This window comes from Leucoraja erinacea, chromosome 11, assembly GCF_028641065.1.
Source record: "Leucoraja erinacea ecotype New England chromosome 11, Leri_hhj_1, whole genome shotgun sequence".
Taxonomy (NCBI): Eukaryota; Metazoa; Chordata; class Chondrichthyes; order Rajiformes; family Rajidae; genus Leucoraja; species Leucoraja erinaceus.
In genome coordinates, this window is record NC_073387.1 from 49,780,259 (window position 1) to 49,805,126 (window position 24,868).

At 40.3% G+C, this 24,868-nt stretch overlaps 1 protein-coding gene across 1 annotated transcript in view; it reads right to left on the reverse strand.

Annotated features, from left to right (window-relative positions):
* The window catches only part of sec24a (SEC24 homolog A, COPII coat complex component), a 53,043-nt gene continuing 28,175 nt past the window's right edge, over positions 1 to 24,868 (reverse strand). The window contains exons 8-23 of the mRNA XM_055643231.1: positions 24,117 to 24,243; positions 21,404 to 21,513; positions 20,114 to 20,226; positions 18,417 to 18,535; positions 17,049 to 17,104; positions 15,202 to 15,408; positions 14,706 to 14,829; positions 13,469 to 13,627; positions 12,801 to 12,974; positions 10,531 to 10,641; positions 9,456 to 9,640; positions 8,566 to 8,703; positions 8,368 to 8,472; positions 4,227 to 4,319; positions 3,866 to 3,969; positions 1 to 1,816 (exon numbers count right to left, since the gene is read on the reverse strand). Coding sequence (XP_055499206.1) covers positions 1,702 to 1,816; positions 3,866 to 3,969; positions 4,227 to 4,319; positions 8,368 to 8,472; positions 8,566 to 8,703; positions 9,456 to 9,640; positions 10,531 to 10,641; positions 12,801 to 12,974; positions 13,469 to 13,627; positions 14,706 to 14,829; positions 15,202 to 15,408; positions 17,049 to 17,104; positions 18,417 to 18,535; positions 20,114 to 20,226; positions 21,404 to 21,513; positions 24,117 to 24,243 — 2,040 coding nt within the window. The 3' untranslated portion in view covers positions 1 to 1,701. The remainder of the gene's footprint in view (positions 1,817 to 3,865; positions 3,970 to 4,226; positions 4,320 to 8,367; positions 8,473 to 8,565; positions 8,704 to 9,455; positions 9,641 to 10,530; positions 10,642 to 12,800; positions 12,975 to 13,468; positions 13,628 to 14,705; positions 14,830 to 15,201; positions 15,409 to 17,048; positions 17,105 to 18,416; positions 18,536 to 20,113; positions 20,227 to 21,403; positions 21,514 to 24,116; positions 24,244 to 24,868) is intronic.

Genomic DNA, 24,868 nt, shown 5'->3' on the forward strand with positions numbered 1-24,868 from the left:
TTTTACTCCAATCCGATTGAAATGTTTATTTGGAGAACAGCTGGTCAGAAAACGTAGTCATGTCTGAATGCATTTACAATCTTGAGCCATTTCAATATGAGGAACTTGTACTCTGAACACTCTCTTATTCTTTGTCACCTGGTATAAATCCTGAAATTCGTAAGTGTTTTTTACAAATTCTTCAGTCTTCAGCATATTTAGCAGTGCATCGAATGTTTCCGATGATCATCCGCTACAAACTCTCCCCATTTACCTCCCACGCCAAAATATCCCTCAAAAATCCATTACAACTGACCCTTTTGTTCAATAATTTGAAGAGTAAATGCACAGCTGTGTGAAAGGTTACATTCTCCTCTGCACTCCAAATCTCACCCCCTCCTTCCCAAGAAACATCTAAATTGCTGAACACACCAACAGTCAAGTTCTCAGTATTAGACACTTTAGAGAATTAGGATTTAATTTGTTACAATTTTATACACTACTTTACAAAATGCAATTTACTATTTACAGATTACATTTCATAGTGTATGGACTTTCAAATTGATATTTGTGGTCCCAGATACTGTCACAGGAGGTTTTTGCAGCATTAATTTTTGTTCACTAATTTAAACAACTCTGTAATAAAAATCCTGTCTGCAAAATACACACGTTCCAATGATTTCAAAAGTGTTTGTTCTATTCAAGTAGAAATATCAGACATGGCAGGTAAGATTACAATCTCTGCCCTTTAGCATTAGAATCATTCAAACTTATGTATCAAGACAAATTTAAAAAGGTGATGCACATGATACTCCAAGCACAAAGATGTGATAATATTAGCAATACAGCAACATCAATATAAATCACACTTTACCATATGCTGGTGAATTACATAAATAAGTCACTTTTGCATAAATCTGTATTTTCCTAGTAAAAAAGCAGGAGAAACTAGAAAAATATACCAAATTTAGGATAATGTTACACTGAATGTAATCATATCTAGTGGTTTCAAGACCAGATATAATGAGACAGGAGAAGCAAATGTTATAGTTAAGCCCAGTCTAAAAACTGCTTTATCAGCATATATGATTACAAACAATGACTTTAAGTCTGCCTGATCTCTCACGTGCCAAGTTGACAAGAGTACATGTACAATTAAGTGATAAAATTCCATTGTTACACTTTTGAATTCTTTACAAGCATCTCCTGTAATATTGTGCCTCTTCTTTGGGGGAGGGGGGGGGGGGGGAGGGGAGAGGAGGAACAGACATTTGACCATTGCTTAAATTGAAATCAGAAATGTACATCATACTCTACATTGTGATGCTTTCCTCTAGTTTCCACAGCTTTTACAAAGAGAATATTTAAACCATGCTACTACATCTGTGTGGCATTAAAAAAAAAACAGCTCCACACTCCCAACAGTAGAAACCCAAATCATGAACAGAACCTAGGTTTTCACAACTGTATGCAGCTAGGTTTTACTAGGTAAATCTTCAAAATGCTATTAACAGAAAATGGCTTAGTTCTATTTATATTTTTGTGATCCAATCTATTAAATGGCTCCACACTGTGCAGAAAATGTAGACTGCCTCAATGAAAGCTAGAATGTGACTTACAAGGATACCAATAATTATTTTATTAAGCATATATAAATACTGGTACCCCTTGTACCAACAAGAGCCATCTCCACACAATTGAAGCATGCATTTCTTCTGTAGATCACTTATTCACTTGTTGCTGTACATGAAGCAGGAACTCATAATAAGACAATGCTGATTCTGTTCTATCTTCAACCATATTCTGTAGGAAGCTAGTCCTAATGGGAGCCTCATCCCTAGAACATGGAAAGAACAAAAAAAACCTCAGTTATGAAAGTAGCCACATTTATTCATGCAAAAAAAATTCAATCCGCGTCACTAATCTAACAAATGATTATTGTTTTGAAACTTCTGAAAAACGTTACAAGCATTTAATATCTGTACAAGAATAAGTTGTTTCTTGTCCTGTTCTTTTAACTTATCGGCTGTCCTGGCAGTATCAAGACAGATGTATTTATTGAATTTTGCATTCAACATTAAGAACTACCATTTTTAGATGATTAAACGTCTAAAACTGGAATTTAAACTCTAAACGCAGTACAGGTCGATTTTGCTTTGTTTGGTAGTTTTAGGAATTATAAAAACAACAGTCCTTAATACAAGTGAAGGGGAAGAACTGTTAAGTGATGCACACACTACGCAGCTTTAAAATATGCCCTTCAACATTTAAAGTGTTGACATGTTAATAAATAAATAATGCCCTTTCTCTTGTGAACTCTAAACTACTTACACCACAAATTCTACAAACGACGTAAAATAAATGATTCAGCAGAGCTAATGTTATTCTCAAGAGAAAAATACAAATGTAAAGAAAAATTAATTGCACCCATTTCCAAACAGTCAACATCTTTCCTCCATATCACCAACCAATTAGCCCTTCTCCCACTACCTCAAAATACTCCGCAGATCAGCGACTAGAAAATTCTTCTGCCAATTTCAAAACGCATACATTTATCAAATCTATCTTAGGCACACTGATGAATTTTAAAAACATTGGTAGTGGGTACATGGAACAAGTTGCCAGATGCAGGTACTGTAACAACATCGAAAATACATTTGGACAGGTACATGGATGGAAAGGTTTAGAGGGATTTGGACCAAATGTGGGGCTAGCGTAGATGGGGCATCTAGGTCAGTATGGATAAGTTGGGCTGAAGGGCCTTTTTCCGTGCTGTACGAGTACGACTATGACTACCACCCATTGGTTCATTTAACTTCAGGTCTTGAGGCATGAGTAATTCCTGCTGAGAGAGAATTTCCCACTGTTCCTGATGTAGGTTGATGACGTGCGACCTCTCACTATTACCTTCAACTCCAATGCCAGATAATGCTTTTAATGGAACAGCTGAGTGTTGCTCGTTAGGTAGCTACTTGTGTAGTTTTTAAATTAAAGATTTGGAAGCCATTAAAAGTAACGTAGCTGTATCAGAGAGCTATGTTTGAGGCTAGCTCTCAAAATCAAATGCTATGTTTTATCTACCTGAACAAAAACCAATGCAAAGATTTATAGAAAGATATCCAATGAGAGAGGTTGTACGATAAAAGATAAGACTGAAGAGTAAACAGGCTTTGGGCTACAGTAAGTCTTTAGATTGTGAAAAGAATCAGATTCACAGACTCTGTTTGTTTGGTGCCACACCCATGAAGACGTGTTTCATGCATAAGGGCTGAACAATTTCAGATGAATAGTTTGTACTGGAATCAACCAGTTGGTGGTTGTGGAGGGTGTGGGGTTAGTGAGGAGATGGACAGTTAACAACCAGGGGCAGTAGTTCTGTTTTCCCAGCACTCCCCTTTTTCAGATTTCCAACAGCTCCTCTTTCATTTCCTTTCTCTCTCTCAATCAATATCTCCAGATCCTTCCACACCATCGCCTAATCAACACTAATTTGCAATGCCTTCTGATTTCCACCCAAGATATTCCTTGTACATCAAATTCCACCCCCACTTCCCCAAAGTTGAAATACGTTTATTTTCGAAATTTTCAAAAATAAAGAGACGCTAAAAAATTCCATTACAAATTCAAGAGGGACTTTATTTGTAGTGCAAGATTGTGGTACACAACATTGCAAGTCGTTGAGCTGAAGAGAAGAAATGGTGGCTACATTAAAAAAAAAGTGATATTAATTGGATTAACTCTAGGACCTCAAGCAAAAGTTCTTAGTTACATAGCATATATCGCACAATAGGCTTTATGGCTCAACCAGTCCAAGACACGGTGAACACTACCTGCGGAGATGGTCTGTGTTGCAGTAGCAACACGTTTAGAAAATCGCATCACTTACTTAATCACTTGGAGTACAGGGTAAAAGGGCCTTTGATCCCGCAGCCAAGAAAGGAAGGCTCTAGTTCGTTCAGATTCAACGGTGTCCAGTTCGGGAAGCTGTGCCTGTTTAAACGCATAATGAACATTATTAATATGGAAAAAGACTTCCCTTTCAATAACACAATTCTTAAATAGCCCAAACCCAGTGGGAAAAGACCAAAAGTAGGTTTTGACATTCTTGCAGAAATTCAAATCAGGAATCTGTGTTGGCTATACACATAAACGGAAGATGCAGCTATCAAAATATAGATTTCCACCTCTGAAAATAGTTTCTGAAAATTGCAAAAGCACAAGAAAACAGATTTAAATACTTAACCTACCATGCTTTGCGGTATTGAAGCACAATTAGAAACACCCAGCACTTGGGTCACAAACTGCGAGCAACAATTTTTTCCAATCCAAAGAAAGAAAGCCTGAAAGATAGAAGAGAGTAATTCTTCAAATCATTTTTCCCTCTGCACATTAAAGACAATTAAATCTAACATTACTCAAGTTATCTGAAAAATGTTCCTTTGTGAATTAAGCTTAACAATTTTAAGTGTTTTTTTCTTACGAAACAGCACATCTGTGTATTCAAATTAAGCGGAAGCAAATCATGAACAAAAAACTACTTAGAAAATGTAACCATTCCCATCTCTGCCACAAAGCTAGGCAAATTGAATTACAACACTTTGGCCAAGGAAATAGCAAACAATATTGCAATACCCCTCAGAAAACAGTTTCAACGAAGCTAAATGAAAAATACTGCTTTGTGGAAGTGTATTCATCAATTTAATCAGCAATAAAAGGCTAGTTAAAATCACAACCTGAACTTTAATCAGCAGTTACAAAGGCGATAATCCAATAAACTAAAACTTACTAAGGAAACTAAGGAAAAATGTTCAAGAAATAAATTACATTTTATCTGACAGATTTTCTGCAGACTAAAGATAAACCCAGAGAAAGACTTTTAATTCAAAAACAACCTCATTTCAACATGAATTCGAACAGGTCAGTATGAAACGGGTGTCAGGGGTTATGGGAAGAAGGCAGGAGAATGGGAGTTGAGAGGGAAGGTTAGGTCTGCCATGATTGAATGGCGGAGTAGACTTGATGGGCCGAATGGCCTAATTCTGCTCCGATAATTTATGAACACAAATTTGGAGAAACCTGGGTTTGTACCTGTTCTCAATCTAACATTTTCATCGGCAATATTTTGAACTCTCTTCAAAATATAATATGCAAATGTGCTTTTTAATCTTTCAAAAACAAAGTTAACGAGTAAAGCCATTAACTATTTATAGGGCTGCACGGTGGTGGGGTCACAGAATAAGGGGTAGGCCATTTAGGACTGAGATGAGGAAAAACTTCTTCACCCAGAGTTGTGAATCTGTGGAATTCTCTGCCACAGAAGGCAGTGGAGGCCAATTCATTGGATGTTTTCAAGAGAGTTAGATTTAGCTCTTAGGGCTAAAGGAATCATGGGATATGGGGGAAAAGCAGGAACGGGGTACTGATTTTAGATGATCAGCCATGATCATATTGAATGGCGGTGCTGGCTCAAAGGGCCGAATGGCCTTCTCCTGTACCTATTTTTCCATGTTTCTATATAAAACACCTGATCAGATTAATGGCGCAAATAAGCAAACATAGCTTCAGAAGTTACCTCATAACATGGACGAGTAATTGGAGGTAGAAAAATTTGAGATGAGAAGAGCATAACCCACTGTGCTGGGGCCTTGGCTTTTGCACCATTTAAAACATAGCAATGCAAGGAAATGGGAGCAGGAGTGGGCTACCTGGCCCTTCAAACCTGCTGCACCAGTCAAGACCATGGCTGATCAGCCTCAGTGCATTACCCCACATCGTTTAGTTCCTTTAAAATCCAGACAATTACCATTTTTCGTTTTGAATGAGTGTGTCGATAATTTGCACAGCCCTCAGGCGTAGGGAAATTCACTGGATTCATAATTTGAAGCATGAGGACATTTCACCTGATCCCAATCGAACATGGCCCATCTCTTATTGTCAGACTCTACCTCTGGCATTAGACTACTCAGCCAGAGCAAACAACTTTCCCTGCAATTTTCTGCGTTAGCCCCAAAGAATATTGTATGTTTCAATGCAATCACCCTGTTCTAAACCCTTAGAGAAGAGTGGCAAAGTCTAGTCAGTGACACTTCAAAAGAACCAGCTACCCCAGAAACCAGTTTAGCCAATCTGTACAGCACTCCCTTTTGGCATCGGTATACTATTGTGCAAACTGCATGCAATATGGCAAGCTGCATATCCAAATATGAAAATGGCACCGTGAGAAGATACAGTAGGTTGTGTGGAGCGGGTTGGGAAGCTGCAAAGGCACATGGGCAGGCTAGACGAGAGGGGAAATATAAAGGCAGATGGTTTTCAGTGTGGCGATGCTTGGTAAGACGATTTTATATAAACAGCCAACATTTACTTAAGTGGCAAGAGAATGAATTGTGAGGTAAGCAGAAAGAAATTTTGATGACCGCGAAGAAAACAAAATGTATTAAAAAGCAGCAAAACAATCACAAGATCAAAGAGAATGCACTAAACGAGTTCGGTTTTGGGCACTGCACCTGTAAGAAAACAATGACTTAGGGGAAGATTGTGGGTGAAATGGGTGTGGAAATCCTTCACATATCAGGGTTTAAAAGAAACTCTGCTAATCAAAACGTCAAGACTTAAATCAACAGATTTTCAGGCAGGCAAGGGTGTAACAAAACTCAAACAAAGGTGTGCAAAGGCACTACATAAATGCACATTAGCAAGGGACTAAATGGCTTCGGAAATCCCTTGTTACTTACTAACAGGCGGTGTTACTCAGATCAGGAAAAACATCAGAAACAGACAGGAACATTAAAAGGAGATAAACCTAGAAAGCTATCAATATTTTCATTAAAATAAAAAAGTGCTCATCTTTCGTTAACACTTAGTTTGATTGCACAATAGAGAAAAGAAAATTACTCTCCAACTCTGGAAATTGTGCAGAAATGGTGGACTTATTACATAATTAAATTCACGCATTTCTAGCATTCTATCACATCTCCCAATCCCTAATTTAGAGTTATCACATTATAATCTGTTATCGGGCAATTGAATCATCCATCCTACCACAGCCAGGGAGCAGTGCTGAAGTGTTATCTACCTCTTTTGGTGACCTTTGGATTTTGCTGGCTTTAACTGGCACTAAACATTATTCCCTTATCATGTATCTACACACTGTAAATGGCTTGATTGTAATCATGGATTGCCTCTGCTGACTGGTTAGCACTCAACAAAAGCTTTTCACTGTACCACGGTACATGTGACAATAAACTAAACTGAACAAATATGTGAGACAATTATTCTGCCAGGTGCAGCTGCATCCAGGATTTTTTTATTTTTACTATTTGCAAGCAAGCGATTTGCTCTTTAATAAAGTCGTAATGAAAGTATATCTACAATAATGTAGAAACAAGGAACTTCTGAAGAAGAGCCCCGATCCGAAACGTCACCTATCCATGTTCTCCAGAGACGCTGTCTGACAGCTAAATTACTCTAGCACTGTTCCTTTTTAAAATATCAACAATAACATTTTCTACATTTAGCGCCCGAGTTCTCAACTGGAAAGCCACAAAGCATTTTTCTGACAAATGTAGTACAACAAAAATCTAAAAGTTAACCATAAGTAGAATTAAATTGGCCCACCACCGACCACATCATCCCAACTCCTCCCGTATGCTTTCCGCAGAGACCGCTCCCTCCGTAATTCCCTGGTCAATTTGTCCCTTCCCACCCAAACCACCCCCTCTCCTGGCACTTTCCCTTGCAACCACAGGAAATGATACACTTGTCGCTTTACCTCCCCCCTTGACTCCATTCAAGGACCCAAATGTCTTTCCAGGTGCGGCAGAGGTTCACCTGCACCTCCACCAACCTCAGCTATTGCATCCGCTGCTCTAGGTGTCAGCTGCTCAACATCGGTGAGACCAAGCATAGGCTTGCCGATCGCTTCGCCCAACACCACCGCTCGGTTCGCATTAACCTACCTAATCTCCCAGTGGCTCAGCACTTCAAATCCCCCTCCCATTCTGAATCCAACCTTTCTGTCCTCGGCCTCCTCCATGGCCAGAGTGAGGACCACTGTAAATTGGAGGAGCAGCACCTCATATTTCGCTTGGGCAGTTTACACCCCAGCGGTATGAGCAATGACTTTTCTAATTTCAGGTAGTCCCTGCTTTCTCCTCCCCTTCTCAGCTCTCCCACAGCCCACTGTCTCCGCCTTTTCCTTTCTTCTTCCCGCCCCCCCCCTCACATCAGTCTGAAGAAGGGACTCGGCCCGAAACGTTACCCATTTCCTTCGCTCCATAGATGCTGCCTCACCCGCTGAGGTTCTCGCAGCATTTTTGTCTACATTAAATTGTAAATGTATCCCGATCTAAAGTGAAAAACGTATATATATAACACCGAGGCACTTACACAGCCAGCATCCATTAAGAAGGCGCCATCCCTATTTAGCTTCTCTACCGATAGTTGAAGAATTGGTGGCTGAGGTATAGTTTTGTCATTAATGTTAATGGATCCCTGCAAAAGAAAAAAAAAATGCATTCAATAATGGCTTTTCAAGATACTTAATACGGTGCTTCAAAGGAATTAGTGCAAAAGGCACCAGCCTACCTCATCTGACAGATTATCAATCCTGTACAGACTTGGATGAATCATGAGGATGAGGTAAGACACAGGCTGGTATTTCACTTCACACATGGCAAACACACGGTCATCCAGCCTTGTGCTGGTTCCAGTTCTGAAAGCTTTCTGCAATAAAGACAGCAACGTTATTAACCACTGCAATCACAGGTCACCACTGTAAACACATGAGAAAGTACAAATTGATAAGCAGCGTGACAACACCCTCGAGTAAAATTAGTTTCAATGTCTTTGGAGTGTGGAAGAAATCAGAGCACCAGGAAAAAACCCACGTGGTCCCGGGGAGAACTCCGTACAGACAGCACCCAGAGTCAGGATCAAACCAGGGTCTCCGGTGCTGTAAGACAGCAACTCTATCCCCTGCACAACCATGCCGCCCCTAAATGCGTGTTATCAGATTTGATATCAAGCAAAACAAAGCTTTACACTGTAACTCTTTACAATAATAAACCTAAACCAAACCATAAATGTTTTAATAGCCGTTTGCTCATGTCCAAATTTAGAGACTTGTACCAAATCAGATAGTTGAAGAGAAGAGCAAGGAAGGAACTAAAGATGCTGACAAAATGATTTCTCAAACTCCCCAGTAGGGGGATAGGGTTTTAAACTCGACGCGGAGCATACCTCAACCCCCCCCCCCACCCCCAATTACGACATTCTTGAGGTTGGTGCCATTTGCAAATCTAGAACATTTTTTCATAACAAACTAAGCTAACAATACAGTATAAACAAAACAAACTCTTCACATATACGTCAGGTTTTGGATAAGATTTGCATCCAGCATAAAAATGTTGTTTTAAAAGGTTTTGATATCTTATGAAGGGAGAGATGAGTAATTGGAAGAAAAAGATATTCCGTACCTGTTTCAGTAGAGCTAGCACATAGAGAGGAAACAGTCGCAGTGACAAGGGGGCAATCACACCGGGCTGCTGTTGCTGCTGCTGGCTTAAAACTGCAGTGCGGAAAGTGGAGAGTGAATCTATCACAGCATTGACCAAAGCATCTCGGGCATCACTCAAACTCGATGAAATAGATCGGTCAACAGCTAGAGAAAGAGGCAGAATAGGATCATGTTCAAAACTGAAATCTTGTTTCACCCTGCAAAAATTACACACACACGTTCTAGTTTCTTTTGTAAATAAAATATTTGAGTGTTCAAAAATTAAATTGCACTTGCTGGGGTTTCCACAAAGAAGATGCCATTATTTATAACTAATTTCTCTTCACTTTAAAAGGTGGCTCCAAAAGGCATTTCTCAGTTACTGCTTTTCAGACTTTGGTTTGGCTGCATTGGAGTATTGTGTGCAGTTGTGGTTTCCCCATTACATGAAGCGTTGGAAAGGTGCACAAGAGGTTTCTTAGAATACAACCTGCATTAGGGGGTATTAGCTATCAGGAGAGGTTGGACAAACCTGGACTGTTTTCTCTGGAGCATCAGAGACCTGATTAGAAGCATATAAAATTATGAGGCATGAAAGGATGAGAGGATGGAAGTGAATAAATTCATTATAAAGTACCACTGAACCATTAAAATGTCAAAGACTGGAGGACATAACTTTAAGGTGATGTGGGGCAAAGTTGGAAGGAGATGTAAAGGGCAAGTTGCTTTTCCACACATTGGCGAGTGCCTGGAAGGTGCTGCCGGGGGGGGGGGGGGGAGCAAGGCAGCGATAGTTAATGTTGCGATGGAACCAATTTGCCAGCCTACATGTCAGAGAAATGCTCTGTAAGTATATGGCTACCACAATGTGAAACAAGGAGGAAAATTTAACAAACATCCGTGGACATGCATTTTGTTTTATTCTCATTGATATATTCAGAAAAAGATAAAGTTATCTGTTACAAACTGTCCAAATGGGAGATTCTACATTCACTCGCACAGTGAAAACAAAAAAGGGAAGCATTTCAAACAGAACTGAGAGTTTGCACACTTACCCATGCTGGCGAGCAGGCAGGTAACAGACTGAACATCAGCTCCTGCGTACACATCCGCTAGTGAACTCACAACTGGCAGACACATGGTATGAACCCGAATCCGACGCTCACCTGCAACGTGACAAGGCTCAGATTTATATTTTGATGCAATTTGAGTTGGTTACAACCTAGCAGCATGTTAAAGTAAATCAAGAACAAGATTGGAACAGTAATCTCTTCCCATCAAGCTGAGATACCCGTTATTCCTCGAATTCTGCTTCAGCAAGGAACCGTAGCGAGGTGTGTTGATAGATTCTTGGCTAATACAGATATCAGGGGTTATGGGGAGAAAGCAGGAGAGGGAAAGATAGATCAGCCTTGATTGAATGACGGAATAGACTTGAATGGCCAATTTTGCTCCTATAACCTAGGAAATAGGTGCGAGTCCAGGTGGGATACAGGGAAGGGAAGAGGTGGGGAGGTACTTAATGGGCTATACGGCCCAATTCTGCTCCTAAACTTAAGATCTTATAATGTTGTATGACACAAATGTAAGCAAAAGTAGCTACTCAAAACACAACAAAATCCTAGCCATGATATTTTCGGCAATGAGAAAGAGGGGGCGGGGGGGGGGAGAGAGAGAGAGAGGGGAGAGATATTTGGAAAAATGAAGCTCGAGGGGAGAATAGAAACGTAGAACGTTTTATTTGGTTAACGTTACAGGTGAATGACCCCTTGATCATGCTTAATTGCGTACAGTTTTGTTCTCCAAATCTGAGAAAATACATTCTTGCCATAGAGGGAGTACAGAGAAGGTTCACCAGACTGATTCCTGGGATGTCAGGACTTTCATATGAAGAAAGATTGGATAGACTCGGCTTGTACTCGCTAGAATTTAGAAGATTGAGGGGGGATCTTATAGAAACTTACAAAATTCTTAAGGGGTTGGACAGGCTAGATGCAGGAAGATTGTTCCCGATGTTGGGAAGTCCAGGACAAGGGGTCACAGTTTAAGGATAAAGGGGAAATCCTTTAGGACCGAGATGAGAAAAACATTTTTTACACAAAAAGTGGTGAATCTCTGGAACTCTCTGCCACAGAAGGTAGTTGAGCCAGTTCATTGGCTATATTTACAAGGGAGTTAGATGTGGCCCTTGTGGCTAAAGGGATCAGGGGGTATAGAGAGAAGGCAGGTACAGGATACTGAGTTGGATGATCAGCCATGATCATATTGAATGGCGGTGCAGGCTCGAAGGGCCGAATGGCCTACTCCTGCACCTATTTTCTATGTTTCTATGAAGGTAGACACAAAATGCTGGAGTAACTCAGTGGGTCAGGCAAAATCTCTTGAGAAAAAGAATAGGTGACATTTTGGGTCAGGCCCCCCTTCAGTCTGAAGAAGGGTTCCAGCCCGAAATATCGCCTATTCGTTTTCTCCAGAGATGCTGCCTAACCCACTAGTGTCTATCTTAAGTATAAAGCAGCAACTTCAGTTCCTTCCTATACATGTTGATCGTGCTGTCAGAGGGTGCCCAGTCTGCATTTTCTGGCACCTACAGCGTTTTATATTTTTTTGTGAAGAGGAGATTGTTCTACTTATGTGAGGGTATTCGCACAACAATACAAGACAATTATGAAAAAAGCCCCAACTGGTTTCTGGAGTAGAAACTCCATCGATCACCGGTTCATACTTCCATGTTATCTCACTTTCTCATCCACGCTCTGCACACTAGGGATTTTTTTTTTTAAATATAAAGAAGCCAATTAACCTATAAACCCGGAGTTCATTGGGGTGTGGAAGAAAACCACAGCACCCGTAGAAAATCCAGAAGGTCATAAGGAGAACGTGCACATTTCTCCACAGTTTGTTTCCACGGTGATTCTCAACTAGTGAACACAGCAATAAATCAAGTTAAGATTCCAACAAGTGTGGGATTCTCCACATTCCCACACGGGCGGCACAGTGGTGGAGGTAGATGTGCTGCCTTGCAGCGCCAGAGACCCAGGATCAAACCTCACTACAGGCACTCTCTGTATGGAGCTTGCATGTTCTCCCTGTGACCGTGTGGGCTTTCTCTGGGTGCTTGGGCTTCCTCCCACTTTTCAAAGACCTACAGGTTTGTAGGTTAAATAGCTTTTGCCTCTAACATATAGAATAATAAACTGGGATAACATAGAGCTGGTGTAAACAGGTGATCATTCATCAGCGTGGACTAGGTGGGCCGAAGGGCCGGTTTCCATGCCGTATCTCCAAGCTAAAATTTATAGCCAGTACTTTTGTTTGTCCACACCTTTACTTGAAGTATACAAAAGGGCAGCTTGAAATGAGACAAGCTGAACATCCACCAGATTCTCCTCTATTGACATCTGTACTGCAAACCCAGCATCAGGATTTATGTTGGGCAGGGATAGCAAGTCTGTAGAACGCACAAAGAAGTTTCCATGGAAAGTATGAATAGCAAGGCCTGAGGGGAACAAGAACAAAGGTTATTATTTCATTTTCAAAAAGACAACATTGCTGTACTTATTGTACTGTTATTAAAGTATTAAGCTCAAGAACCAGAGAACATAGGTTTATGGTGAGAGGTGAAAGATTTAATAGGAACATAAGGGGCAATTTATTCCACACAACGCATGGTGGGTGTATGGAATGAGCTGAAAGAGGTAGTTGTGCCAGGTACTATCACAACATTGAAAAGACATTTGGACAGGCACATGGATAGAATGGGATTAGAGGGATATAGGCCAAATGCAGGCAGGTGGGACTAGTGTAGATTGGGCAACTACGTCGGCATGGGCAAGTTGGGCCAAAGGGCCTATTTCTGTGCTGTATGACTCTCTGTATGACATTCCATACCAAAGAGTGTTCAAAAGTGGAAGAACTCCCAACTCTTTCAAAGTAACATTAAACCATCATCCTGCGATTTCCAGCATGTAAATGTGCTGATCAATGACTTGCCTTTTGTGCAGCGTATCCTCATGACTGCTTCAAAGCCGATCTTTCTAATCAAGTAGCGCTTTAAGTCCTTTTGAAATTTCTCCACCTGGACAAGATTGTGTTTGTGATGATAGGATGGGTAATAGTAAATGCAACCAGCCGAGAACTTTGAAATACAAGCTGAAAAATAGTAGCAAAAATTGTCAAATTTAGAAAGGACTATCAAAACAAGAGCACATAAATTACTTATTTTTCTTACAAGTAACTTGCACTTATGTGGTGTTTTAAACAGAGTAATATATTTTCTAATGCTTCATAGATCAGTCAGCAAATACCACATGACCAAACATATTGAGATGGACAGCATTGATATAGATTTAAAATGAATGTTTTAAGAGAAAACTACCCATTTTAAAAAGGAAATTCTGCAGCCTGGACGCAAGGCCTCTCAAGCCATAGCTGACTTTGCTAGGTGAAGTGATGATGCATGCACAAGAGGCTAAAGTCAAAGAATGGAAGCAGTTCTTGCAGGGTTGAAAGAATAGAAGGAAGAAAGGGATAAGCAGGTTTGAACACTAGGGAAGAAAATGTTAAAGCTGGCCAGTAAACATTGGTCGGATTGGGGAACAAGGAAGGAGAAAATGGAGTCAAGAATTTTGGAAGAAGGGTCTCTACCTAAAATGTCACCCATTCCTTCTATTCAGAGGTACTGCCTCTGTCCCACTGTCCCAGCATTTTGTGTCGATCAAGAATTTTGGATACCATCAAGATTGACGGTGGTATGAAATAAGTGGCCAGGAAACGCAGCAGAAATTACCAAAAACATTTGTTGATGGCTTTTATTAGCAATAAGCAAAATTAATGGTCGTCAGAAATGTTTTTTTGTTTTTTTTTAAAACACATTTTGAAATAGGCAATTTTTGAAATGAAGGGGAAATCAGAAGCTCAGTCAAGGATCAAAAAAGATTGCAGAGGATAGGAAGGTGTCCAGAGTCGAAACATGTTGATATAAACAGGAGACACAAGGAACTAGAGATGCTGGAATCTTGTGTAGAACATGAAATGTTGGAGTAATTCAACAGGTCGGGCAGCATCTTTGGAGAAAATGGATAGGTGACGTTTTGGGTCGAGACCGTCTTCCAACTCAATGTTTGTGTTAATATGTTAACATAACATGTTTATATAATACCGAAGAAATTAGCACAAGAACAGCAATTAGGGTCTAACTTTCTGTGATGTGAACACTAGACTTACTTACCCAGAGAGGCCAAGTCCGTATATTGGCCATTCAACATAAAGAGGTCTACTGCAATCTGTTGCCCTGAACAATCCAGGGCAAGTTTCTTGTAGAAATCAATCGCTGGAGAAAGGTGCTGGACATCCTTAGAGAATATTTAACAAAATACATTTTAGAAAGCATATTTTAAAGACATCTAGTTAAGAAATTTAGAATTCAACCTCAATTCAATAAAACACATCTGTATGTGTGCACTTGCACCATATTTACAAAAAAAAGACATGAAAATTCCAAAGCATTTGAACATGAGCCGTGAGAAAATTTAGGGAAGAGTTTATTCCTAGGCTTGAATAGAAATATACATGTTTTTCATTAAAAAAATATTCATACATCATTTTAGTTTAACAATAATCAACTAATAACAAAAGTAATTAATATTTAAAAAATATAACGTTAGTCTTTTGAGGGATAAACGCCACCATCTGATGAAATGATGGGAGGAAGAGTAGCAACCTACCTTTATGTTAGACCTTTGATTGGGGTCTTCCCTTGACTTTAGTGCCCCTACACCTAACGATGGTAACTGTGTTTGGAAGACTGAGGCCCGGCCGCCTGTTGGGGACATCAACTTGTACGCAGCCTGCAGCGCAGGACCCAGGGCACTTTGAGTCTCCAATGTATTGGTAAACATTTGTGGCAAGTTTCTTAACAAGTCTTGAATCAACTGGAATGACAGAAAAATGTAACAACCGATTTAGACGAGAGTTTGTTTATATGTTAAACAATTGAAGCAATCCTGGTAGTCTTCAATCTCTCTGATAATAAGCGTTCCATCATTGTTTACAATTGACAAATGATTACGCGAAAACTACTCATTCATTGCTCAGCATTTATCACCTACATCCTAGAAATGGATGAAAAAAATCCAGTTTAAGCGTATGAGAGGATTTCGGCAGCAGAGTTGCGCAGCGGTAAATCTGCTGCCCTGCAGCGTCAAGACACCCAGGTTTGAACCCGGCGACAGGTGTTGTCTGTATGGACTTTGTATGTTCTCCCTGTGACCGTGTGGGTTGTCTCCAGGTTTCCTCCCACACTCCAAAGACGTACGGGTTTGTAGGTTGATCGACCGTTAAAAATTGTGAATTGTCCCTAGTGTTTTAGTGCTAGTTTGCAGGGTGATCGCTGGTTGGTGCGGACTCGGTAAGCCGAAGGGCTTGTTTCCGTACTGTATCACTAAAGTCTAAAAGGCAAACAAAGCACACTGCGTTAAAAATTGAAATAGTGCTTAGATGTTGCTTAAATGTTGTTATCAAAGTGATATGTTCAATCCAAATTAATAAAAAATCCAATTTATCCAATGCAGTGTCCACACTTGCACTCCCCAAGGACATACTCTATTAATGGTTAGGTGCGGCAGTGTACTGGAGTTGAGCAATCACAGCTCCACGAGTTCACAGTACAGAGCATGGGAACATTTATATTGCTGGACCAGCAAGAACTACCTTTCAATGACTGAGTCATTTGCCACGATGCTTGAAAATTGGGATGATAAAAAACCCCTATGAACGACCGATCTTCCTGGAAGAGATGTTGGAAATCGGAAACAAATACAAATACATAAAATGCTGGGAAAAATTCAGCAAGTCAGGCAGCATCCCTGGAAACAGAAACACGAGTTGGCCAAGACCTGAATGTCAACTGGTTTCTCTTTCCACACTTGCTGCCGAATCTGCTGATAAACACCAGCATTTTCTGCTTTTATTTTTAGATTTCCAACATCAGCTTTTGGATTTTCATTTGCTACGAGATCATTTTAATTTTAATATTTTTCAGCAATATGTATGTTAACTCAAAGCCACAGAACTTAAATGGATAGTTTACTGCCTTAACCTTGTCCATCCTTCAAAAAAAAGCGTGGATTAGTTTCTACTAATCATTTTAAAGATACCACTGACAATGTAGTTCTCCAAATCTTTTCTGATCAGATTAAACAGCCATCTCTTATCCGTCCACTGCAACTGATCAGGATAAAGAAACCAAGAGCACCAAGGCATGTGGCAGGCACAGGCAGCCTCCAGAAATGCATGTGACACCTATTCAATCGATGCCAATTGTGGAGGATTTCATACAGCCAGGTGTAGTTAGTCCAATGTTGTATTCCATATTTAATAATCACCAACTTCTTCAAACAGTAGTTCCTCTTTTATTAATAGTACCTCGATTGGTCAATAGTTCCACTATATTGTGCAGAAACCGTGATTGACAATTTTGATATTATCTTAGCTTTCTTAATTTTTTTATAATTCCATTACATATTTCTATAATTGAATTTTATTCAATATGAATGCATTTCATAATATTTACCTCTTTACTTTCATTCAGATTCACCAACAAGTTGTCTGGTGTTGGTATAAAGACATCTGCAAAAGGCAAACAATATTTCTGATTATCAATAAAGAATCTTCAGCTTCAATCAAATGTTTTTCAATATGACATGTCTAAATATGCCTAGTTGATCTATCCCATTCATTAATATGGTTCATACTCAATGGAAGCTTCCATTAACTTGTTGACAAAGCTACCTGTATCATTACAAGAACACAAGATATGCTGCTCATAACCAAGACCAACTAAACATTGGGCATGACAGAAACATGGAAATGCTAGCATTTGCATTGGCATGAGTTTCAACAATCAGATGTGATGAGAGTCAGAAACAGCTGATCAGAACAAGCAACAAACCTCAGACATATGTGTTCTCAAACAGCCTTCAAACCATAAATGTAGGTCATTTTTCACAAACAAAATCTATTTTAGCATGGAGGCACAAGAAAATGCAGATGCTGCAATCCTGAACAATAAATGCTAGAGGAGCTCAGCAGATTAGACAGCACCTGGAGAGGCGATGTTTTGGATCAGAACCTTTTTCAGACATGGTAAATCAATTACGATTGAACTCATTATTCCATTCTGCACACATTGCTATAATTGGGTCTTCACTATGTGTAAGGTTGATAATGGGCTGCTAGAAGCTTGATCAAAGCTTTTGAGAAATGCAAGATGGAAATCCAGACATTTTGCTAATTCGAGGATTTAGGAGTAAAGCCAGCTGAGGATACAGCTGCGAGTCTTAAGGAATGGATAGAGTCTGAAAATTTGAGAATTGCATTGAATGGCTGAGGATTACAAGGATGAGGTTTGTTAGAATTTCTGCTTTTTAAAATTAGGCTACAAGATAATGGTGCATTGAAAATGGTTAACAAGGGGAAGCTTTTTGGTAGAAGGGAGATAGTAGATCGAGTTTGGAGACTGGAAGCCTGGCTACAAAAAGCATCGTCAGGGGGGGACTGGAGACGAGGGTGATTGAAGTCCATCCATTCAAGTTCAAACACTAGCAGAGCTGGAAACTGTCAAGTTCAGTCTGAGGCAATGACAAGAGGACAAAGAGTTTTTGACACAAGTAGAGAAGTTTCCAAACATGTGAAAGAAAATACCGATTCAACCAAGAACGGAAGTAATGCCCCTTGATTACAATCACATTTGAATGCATTTGTTCAAGATTTGAGTATCTTTGCAGTAGTAAAATTACCATTTGTATTTCCATGCAGTTACTGTGAATTAATCCAAATGATGTTTATTTCACATGCAAATACACATTATACAAAATATGTGACATTACACAAGAAGTTGTTACAGGCCATGCAGTAAAAAAGACAACTGTTCAAAATGTACCTTCTATATCAGAGACTACCATCATTTGAGGCTGTGAAAGGCCTTCTTGCAGATTGTAGAAATGAATGGTGCTATCAAATGTAATAAAACCTATCCTTGTACGAGAATCACCAGGTAACCTGAAATTTAAAAACAAAGCTATGTCACTCAGGATCTGAAACATTCGATTTCTCTTTCCACAGAGTGGCCTGTCAAGCTGAGGATTTCCAGCATTTTATTTATTTTTATATAAGAATCCTGAACAACCAGTCTGATATTTATTTTTATCAAAATATCCAAACTGCCAATTTATGCAATCTAGAATGTGCTTCAGTTCCAAAGATTAGAAATCACAAATGGAGACGAGTGCACCCATTATGAAACCTAAAATATTTGACAGTAATCTGACATCGAGCGATTGTAACCTGCAACATTTTCTCACAAGACAGCCACATCAAGTAACTGCACACAATAGGTAACAGTATAATATACTTTCTATGACTCCCAGCTATTATATATATTTTCTTGTTATAAACTCGAGCAGGGATTACTAGTAGACATGCAAAAGGGAATTTAATGAGCCCAATTCCATACAACCTGGCAGTCAAGGTCTAACCACCTCTCAAGGAATTGCATTACCTTCAAGGAAGAAGCCATGGGATGCAATGAGGGATTGAGCACTAATGTGAATGATTGAAAGTGGTAACTGAAGATATTATCACATCATCAATTTGCATCTAAGATTTGGAGTATTTGCCAGAAGACTGTATATAGTGACAATTCTGTAGCCAGTTAGAAGGGAGTCAACTGGGCAATTCATTTGCCATCTGGTTTGGTAGCCACATAGAAACATAGAAACATAGAAATTAGGTGCAGGAGTAGGCCATTCGGCCCTTCGAGCCTGCACCGCCATTTAATATGATCATGGCTGATCATCCAACTCAGTATCCCGTACCTGCCTTCTCTCCATACCCTCTGATCCCCTTGGCCACAAGGGCCACATCTAACTCCCTCTTAAATATAGCCAATGAACTGGCCTCAACTACCCTCTGTGGCAGAGAGTTCCAGAGATTCACCACTCTCTGTGTGAAAAAAGTTCTCCTCATCTCGGTTTTAAAGGATTTCCCCCTTATCCTTAAGCTGTGACCCCTTGTCCTGGACTTCCCCAACATCGGGAACAATCTTCCTGCATCTAGCCTGTCCAACATGCTTGCTGTACGTGACTGAGAATGATTTACCACACAATTTTGTATGTAACTTCTCTTCATTCAATTTTTCTGTAGTAACTTCCAAGCTTTAAATTTGAAATGCTAGTTTTATTTTCCCCTCCGTTCATTTAGGTTCCGTTTCTTGGCTTTGCTGTACTGTGGACTGCTTGCTACGGGTTATGCGTCCTCGCCACCTCCAATAGTATGACTTTAAACAATAAATGATACTTCTGCAAACATGGATCCATCTCTCTCTCTGATAAGTTGCTCTTATCACATCCTTTCAGATGTGCCAATAGCAACTTTTGCTTCCCACTCAAAGTTTTTAGTTTTTGTGCCATGAAGTAAACTGAATATCATTCCCAATCTTTTAGTTCATAACACATCGATATACAGTATGTATTGACACCATAAACATACAAATATCAATTATTCCAACAGCAAGGCAGTTTCTCCTATCAAATAACTTAATAAAAGCAGCAATGAGGGGGGGTAAGGTGATAATCTTACGTGTCCAAATTATCCAACAATAATTGGCAGACAGTATTTAAATATCCAGACTCTATCGCATTATGGGACACATCCAAGATGTAAAGGTATACTGCAGGTTGTGGTGGTCGCAGCTAAAATAAATAGAAATATTGATAGATTAGAAAATATTATGAAAAAATGAAACCGGTTCACAGACCTATAAATAAACCATGCCATTGGAAACAAAAATTACCAATAATTTGTTTTCCTTAAAGTCACTAGCGTAACAGATTGTATAAAGACAAACTCTCATTTAAAAAAAAAATAATGCCAGCATTTATTTCTCAAACGACATAACAAAATTAAATTCCCCATGTCCTGATCAAAACTCGACCCAATACTGGCTTGCATGCTTACAGCAGGTAATGTTGCTCAAGAGAGTAAACCAGAGTTAATGTCATGAAACCACCTCTGTTTCTGTCCTAACTATTGTGAACAGGTCTGTTAAAAATCTGTACTACGAGCTGGGGCAGGGAAGGGAAGGCATGGACAAAGTATTATTTATTGCTATTATAGCTATATTACAAATGCATGGAATTCAACACGGCTTCCTTATGAAATCATTAATCAGTTGCATTGCATCTAAATGCATTTGAAATTATTACAGGTGTGCACAATACTCTTCGCACAATCTGGACTGGTTAGCTGCACAAGGTGGGGGTAGAAAGGAGGAGGATGGGAATTTGAGCAGGCACATGGTCAGAAATTGAAAATCAGTTTGGGGATTGATGTGGAGAAGGCTCTAAATGAACCAAGGTGCCAAATACACGCTCAACATCAGTAGATGTTGGAACTGGGTCATGGAAAAAGAACAGGGAATGGAAGCATCTAAGGATTTTGGTAAGTGTTTTAACTAAATCTACTTGCTTCCCAGTGTGGGACCACAAAGACTTCTCAGAAACCTCTACGAGCACACTACTAGTATAGCATAACCCAAGTCTCCCTGTAATGTTCCAAAACGAGGGTTGTCCCGCTGTGCAAATAATGCTGGGGCTATGATGGTGAACCTCAACAGGAAGTGCTCATCCAATATTCCCAATTGGTACAATTTGATCCAGAAAGTTACAAATTCTGTTTATTCAAAAATAAGATTAATTTTCAGTCATATAATAGCAGCATTACAGAATAAAATTGTATAAACCATATGTTTCATCAGCAAAATGGGCTGGACTAACATCACTAGAAAAACTGTGAGGAGATGACAGTGATGCAATTTATTGCCCCGAATGAGTGTATTACTTGAAAAAAAATAAAAGCCACACTACTTACCATGTACTCTGAAGGAGCAATAAACTCTATGGTTGCACTTTGAACTTCAGGTCGTTTATGTGGCTCTCCATATGATCGCGTCACAGGGTTATACATGAATTCTTCAGGAACTAAGCATCAGGGGAATACATTTAAAAAATTATTTTACAGCAAGAAAGTACAAAATATCCTTCAAACTTACATTTTTGCAATTTGTGCCCAGCTATGGAAAGACATTACTGGTAACATTTTGGAAGATTTTCCCTTAGACTGGAGATCGTACATCATGTTCTTAGATCAAATTATTTGTAAATAAATAAACCTGCACCCTGCCCTAGCACAGCCTCAGAAGTCCATCGCCAATGTGCGGCAACCATTCATTTTCACTATAGCCTTTGTGCGCCCATCATTTTATTTCTGAATGAAATTGAAAAATCATACAAAAAGAATTTAATTTAGGACTTTAGGAAAAACTGTTCAGAGAAACCCCCAACTCCCAGCACATCCAGGCTCATCCCAAATTTGCATCTTTCTTCAATTGATGTCCCTAACTTCAAGTTTATTTACTCCACAAGTTCCAACTCCTCCCCCCTCATGTTTCCTCCACTGCTGATCATCCAACATCCCTTGCAGATTTGTTAATTAAGATTCTTATTCCATTTCAATAGTCAATAGTCAATTTAATTGTCATTTGGACCCCTTGAGGTCCAAACGAAATGCCGTTTCTGCAGCCATACATTACAAACAAATAGACCCCAGACACAACATAATTTACATTTTACATAAACATCCATCACATTGCTGTGATGGAAGGCCAAAAAAAACTTCTCTCCACTGCACTTTCCCCCCCCCCCCCCGATGTCAGAGTCAAAGTCAAAGCCCCCGGCTGGCGATGGCGATTGTCCCGCGGCCATTAAAGCCACGCCGGGTGATGCGAGGTCGCACACCGGGTCTTGGTGTTAGAGCCCCCGGCGTGCGCTCGCAGAGTCCCGCGGCCATTCCAAGCCGCGCGGGGCGGTGATGTTAGGCCCCGCTCCAGGAGCTCTTCGACCCCGCCACTCGGGCGGGAGAAGTCGCCGTTGCAGGGACCCAGAAAGGCGGTCTCCCTCCAGGGATCCGCGGGCTCCCGGTGCCGACGTTCGCAGACCCGCAGTAGCAGCCTCCTAATCTCCGGAGGTCGGGCCGCAGCAGCAGCAGCAGCAGCGCTCCTCCACCGCTCCGGTCTCGGCCAGCTCCACGACGGTGACGGTGAGTCGTCGGCACCAGAGTCCCCGGTCTTCTTCTGTTGGAGGCTGCACCTCCTTGCAGCCCCAACGACAACGGAGACCGACAAGAAAAGGTCAGGTCTCCCGTGCAGGGAGAGATTTAAAAAGTTGCCCCCTCCCTCCCACCCCACCCCCCCCCCCCCCACACACACACCCCCCAACATAAAATAACAAAAACTACATAGAAACATAGACAGAAAATAATAAAAACGCGGACGGGCTGCAGAGGCCGCTGCTGACCAGAGTCGCGCCGCCTACCGGTAAACCTCTTCAACCTCGGCACCCCTCTTCAAATTTGCTACCTAAAAAAAATTTCAACTGACCCTTTTATTTGAAAACTAGTACTCCTCACTTCCTTTCTAGATTCCCTGAACATAATATTGACTCCAAACTGTCCTGGAATTCCAATCATCAATCCTGGGACTCCGGGATTTTTTTTTTAACATATTGTCGTTTTAGCTTTTAAATGTCTCCATGTCCCTGCTCACTTCTATCTTCATTCATACTGCTGCATGATATCCTTTTCCAATTCTGGACTCTTGCACTTCCTCACTATTAATAATGCAGCTGTTAGCAGCTACGCCTTCAAAGTTAAAGGCCCCAGTTTCTGTATTTGCTCCATTTGTCTAAGACAATCCTTAAAACATAGCTATTATGTGGCAGGAGTTACATTTTGTTTGATAATATGAGACACACTCAAGGACATGCTAATACGTGACAACCGTAAAATGGAACAAAAGATTTCATAAGGAAGTCTTTCTCCACGGAGAAATTTGGCATTATTGTGGCCCCTAAACACAAAAATCCAAGTACGTAGCTTTTTTCATGCATGTGTACAAAGCTGCTTTCAAATATAGCAGATTTTCAGTATTTTAAAGTGCCTGCAAAAATTAAAAAGACACCCAACTGCTGAGATCAGGCTATTAATACTCCAGTCCTCCAACACAAAGCGGAGAGAGGGGGATGAAAGGACTGAGAATTTGTTAAACCAAGACTATATAAATTTATTGAAAATGTCTAAAAAATGCCAAGACCACCTGCGGGAGTGTCTACAATACAAGTACCTCAACCAGTGCCAAAACCAATTAATTTGCTGCGTTAGTTCTTCATTGCTGAACATAACTGTGCTCAGAGGAGCCCACTATTAATGTAATCCTTTCAGACAGCATTCTTGAAATACAAATTCCCTCATCTCTCCACAAATGTTATTTCCATTGTCCACACACCCTCCCTCTCTGCTCCACAATTGTTGACTGTATTTTAAGCAGACTCGGTGGTACAATGCTAAAATCCTTCTAACAATTTAGGCAAACCTCCCTTCAACTAGCCAGTTGTATCTGAAGACCATGTGACAGCTGTGTTGACGTATGTTCCTCTTCTCTATGCTATAAATCACCAATACATTTCAAACTTTTTTTTCAAAATTCCTTTAACATTATTTGAGATTTATGTAACTTTGCTGAGCCTACCATCATTAACTCGATAGCACAAGTTACATTTCCATCTTCTTTGGTCCAGAAAGTTAACAAAAGGATTTATGTAGGTTCGGCAAGAACGACATCTCACAATGGTGCTCGATGTAACCACGGGCAATTGCTGCAACAATAAAGCATAACAATAAGGAACGAAAGATGTGGGCATGGGAAAGATAAATTGTACAAATGAAATCATTTCCACCAAGGGAAAGATTGTCTGCTTGTGCATGAAGAAGTGCCCCAACTCACCCTGCACATCAAGAGGATTTGAGTATAGGAGCAGGGAGGTTCTACTGCAGTTGTATAGGGTCTTGGTGAGACCACACCTGGAGTATTGCGTGCAGTTTTGGTCTCCAAATCTGAGGAAGGACATTATTGCCATAGAGGGAGTGCAGAGAAGGTTCACCAGACTGATTCCTGGGATGTCAGGACTGTCTTGTGAAGAAAGACTGGATAGACTTGGTTTATACTCTCTAGAATTTAGGAGATTGAGAGGGGATCTTATGGAAACTTACAAAATTCTTAGGGGGTTGGACAGGCTAGATGCAGGAAGATTGTTCCCGATGTTGGGGAAGTCCAGGACAAGGGGTCACAGCTTAAGGATAAGGGGGAAATCCTTTAAAACCGAGACAAGGAGAACTTTTTTCACACAGAGAGTGGTGGATCTCTGGAACTCTCTGCCACAGAGGGTAGTTGAGGCCAGTTCATTGGCTATATTTAAGAGGGAGTTAGATGTGGCCCTTGTG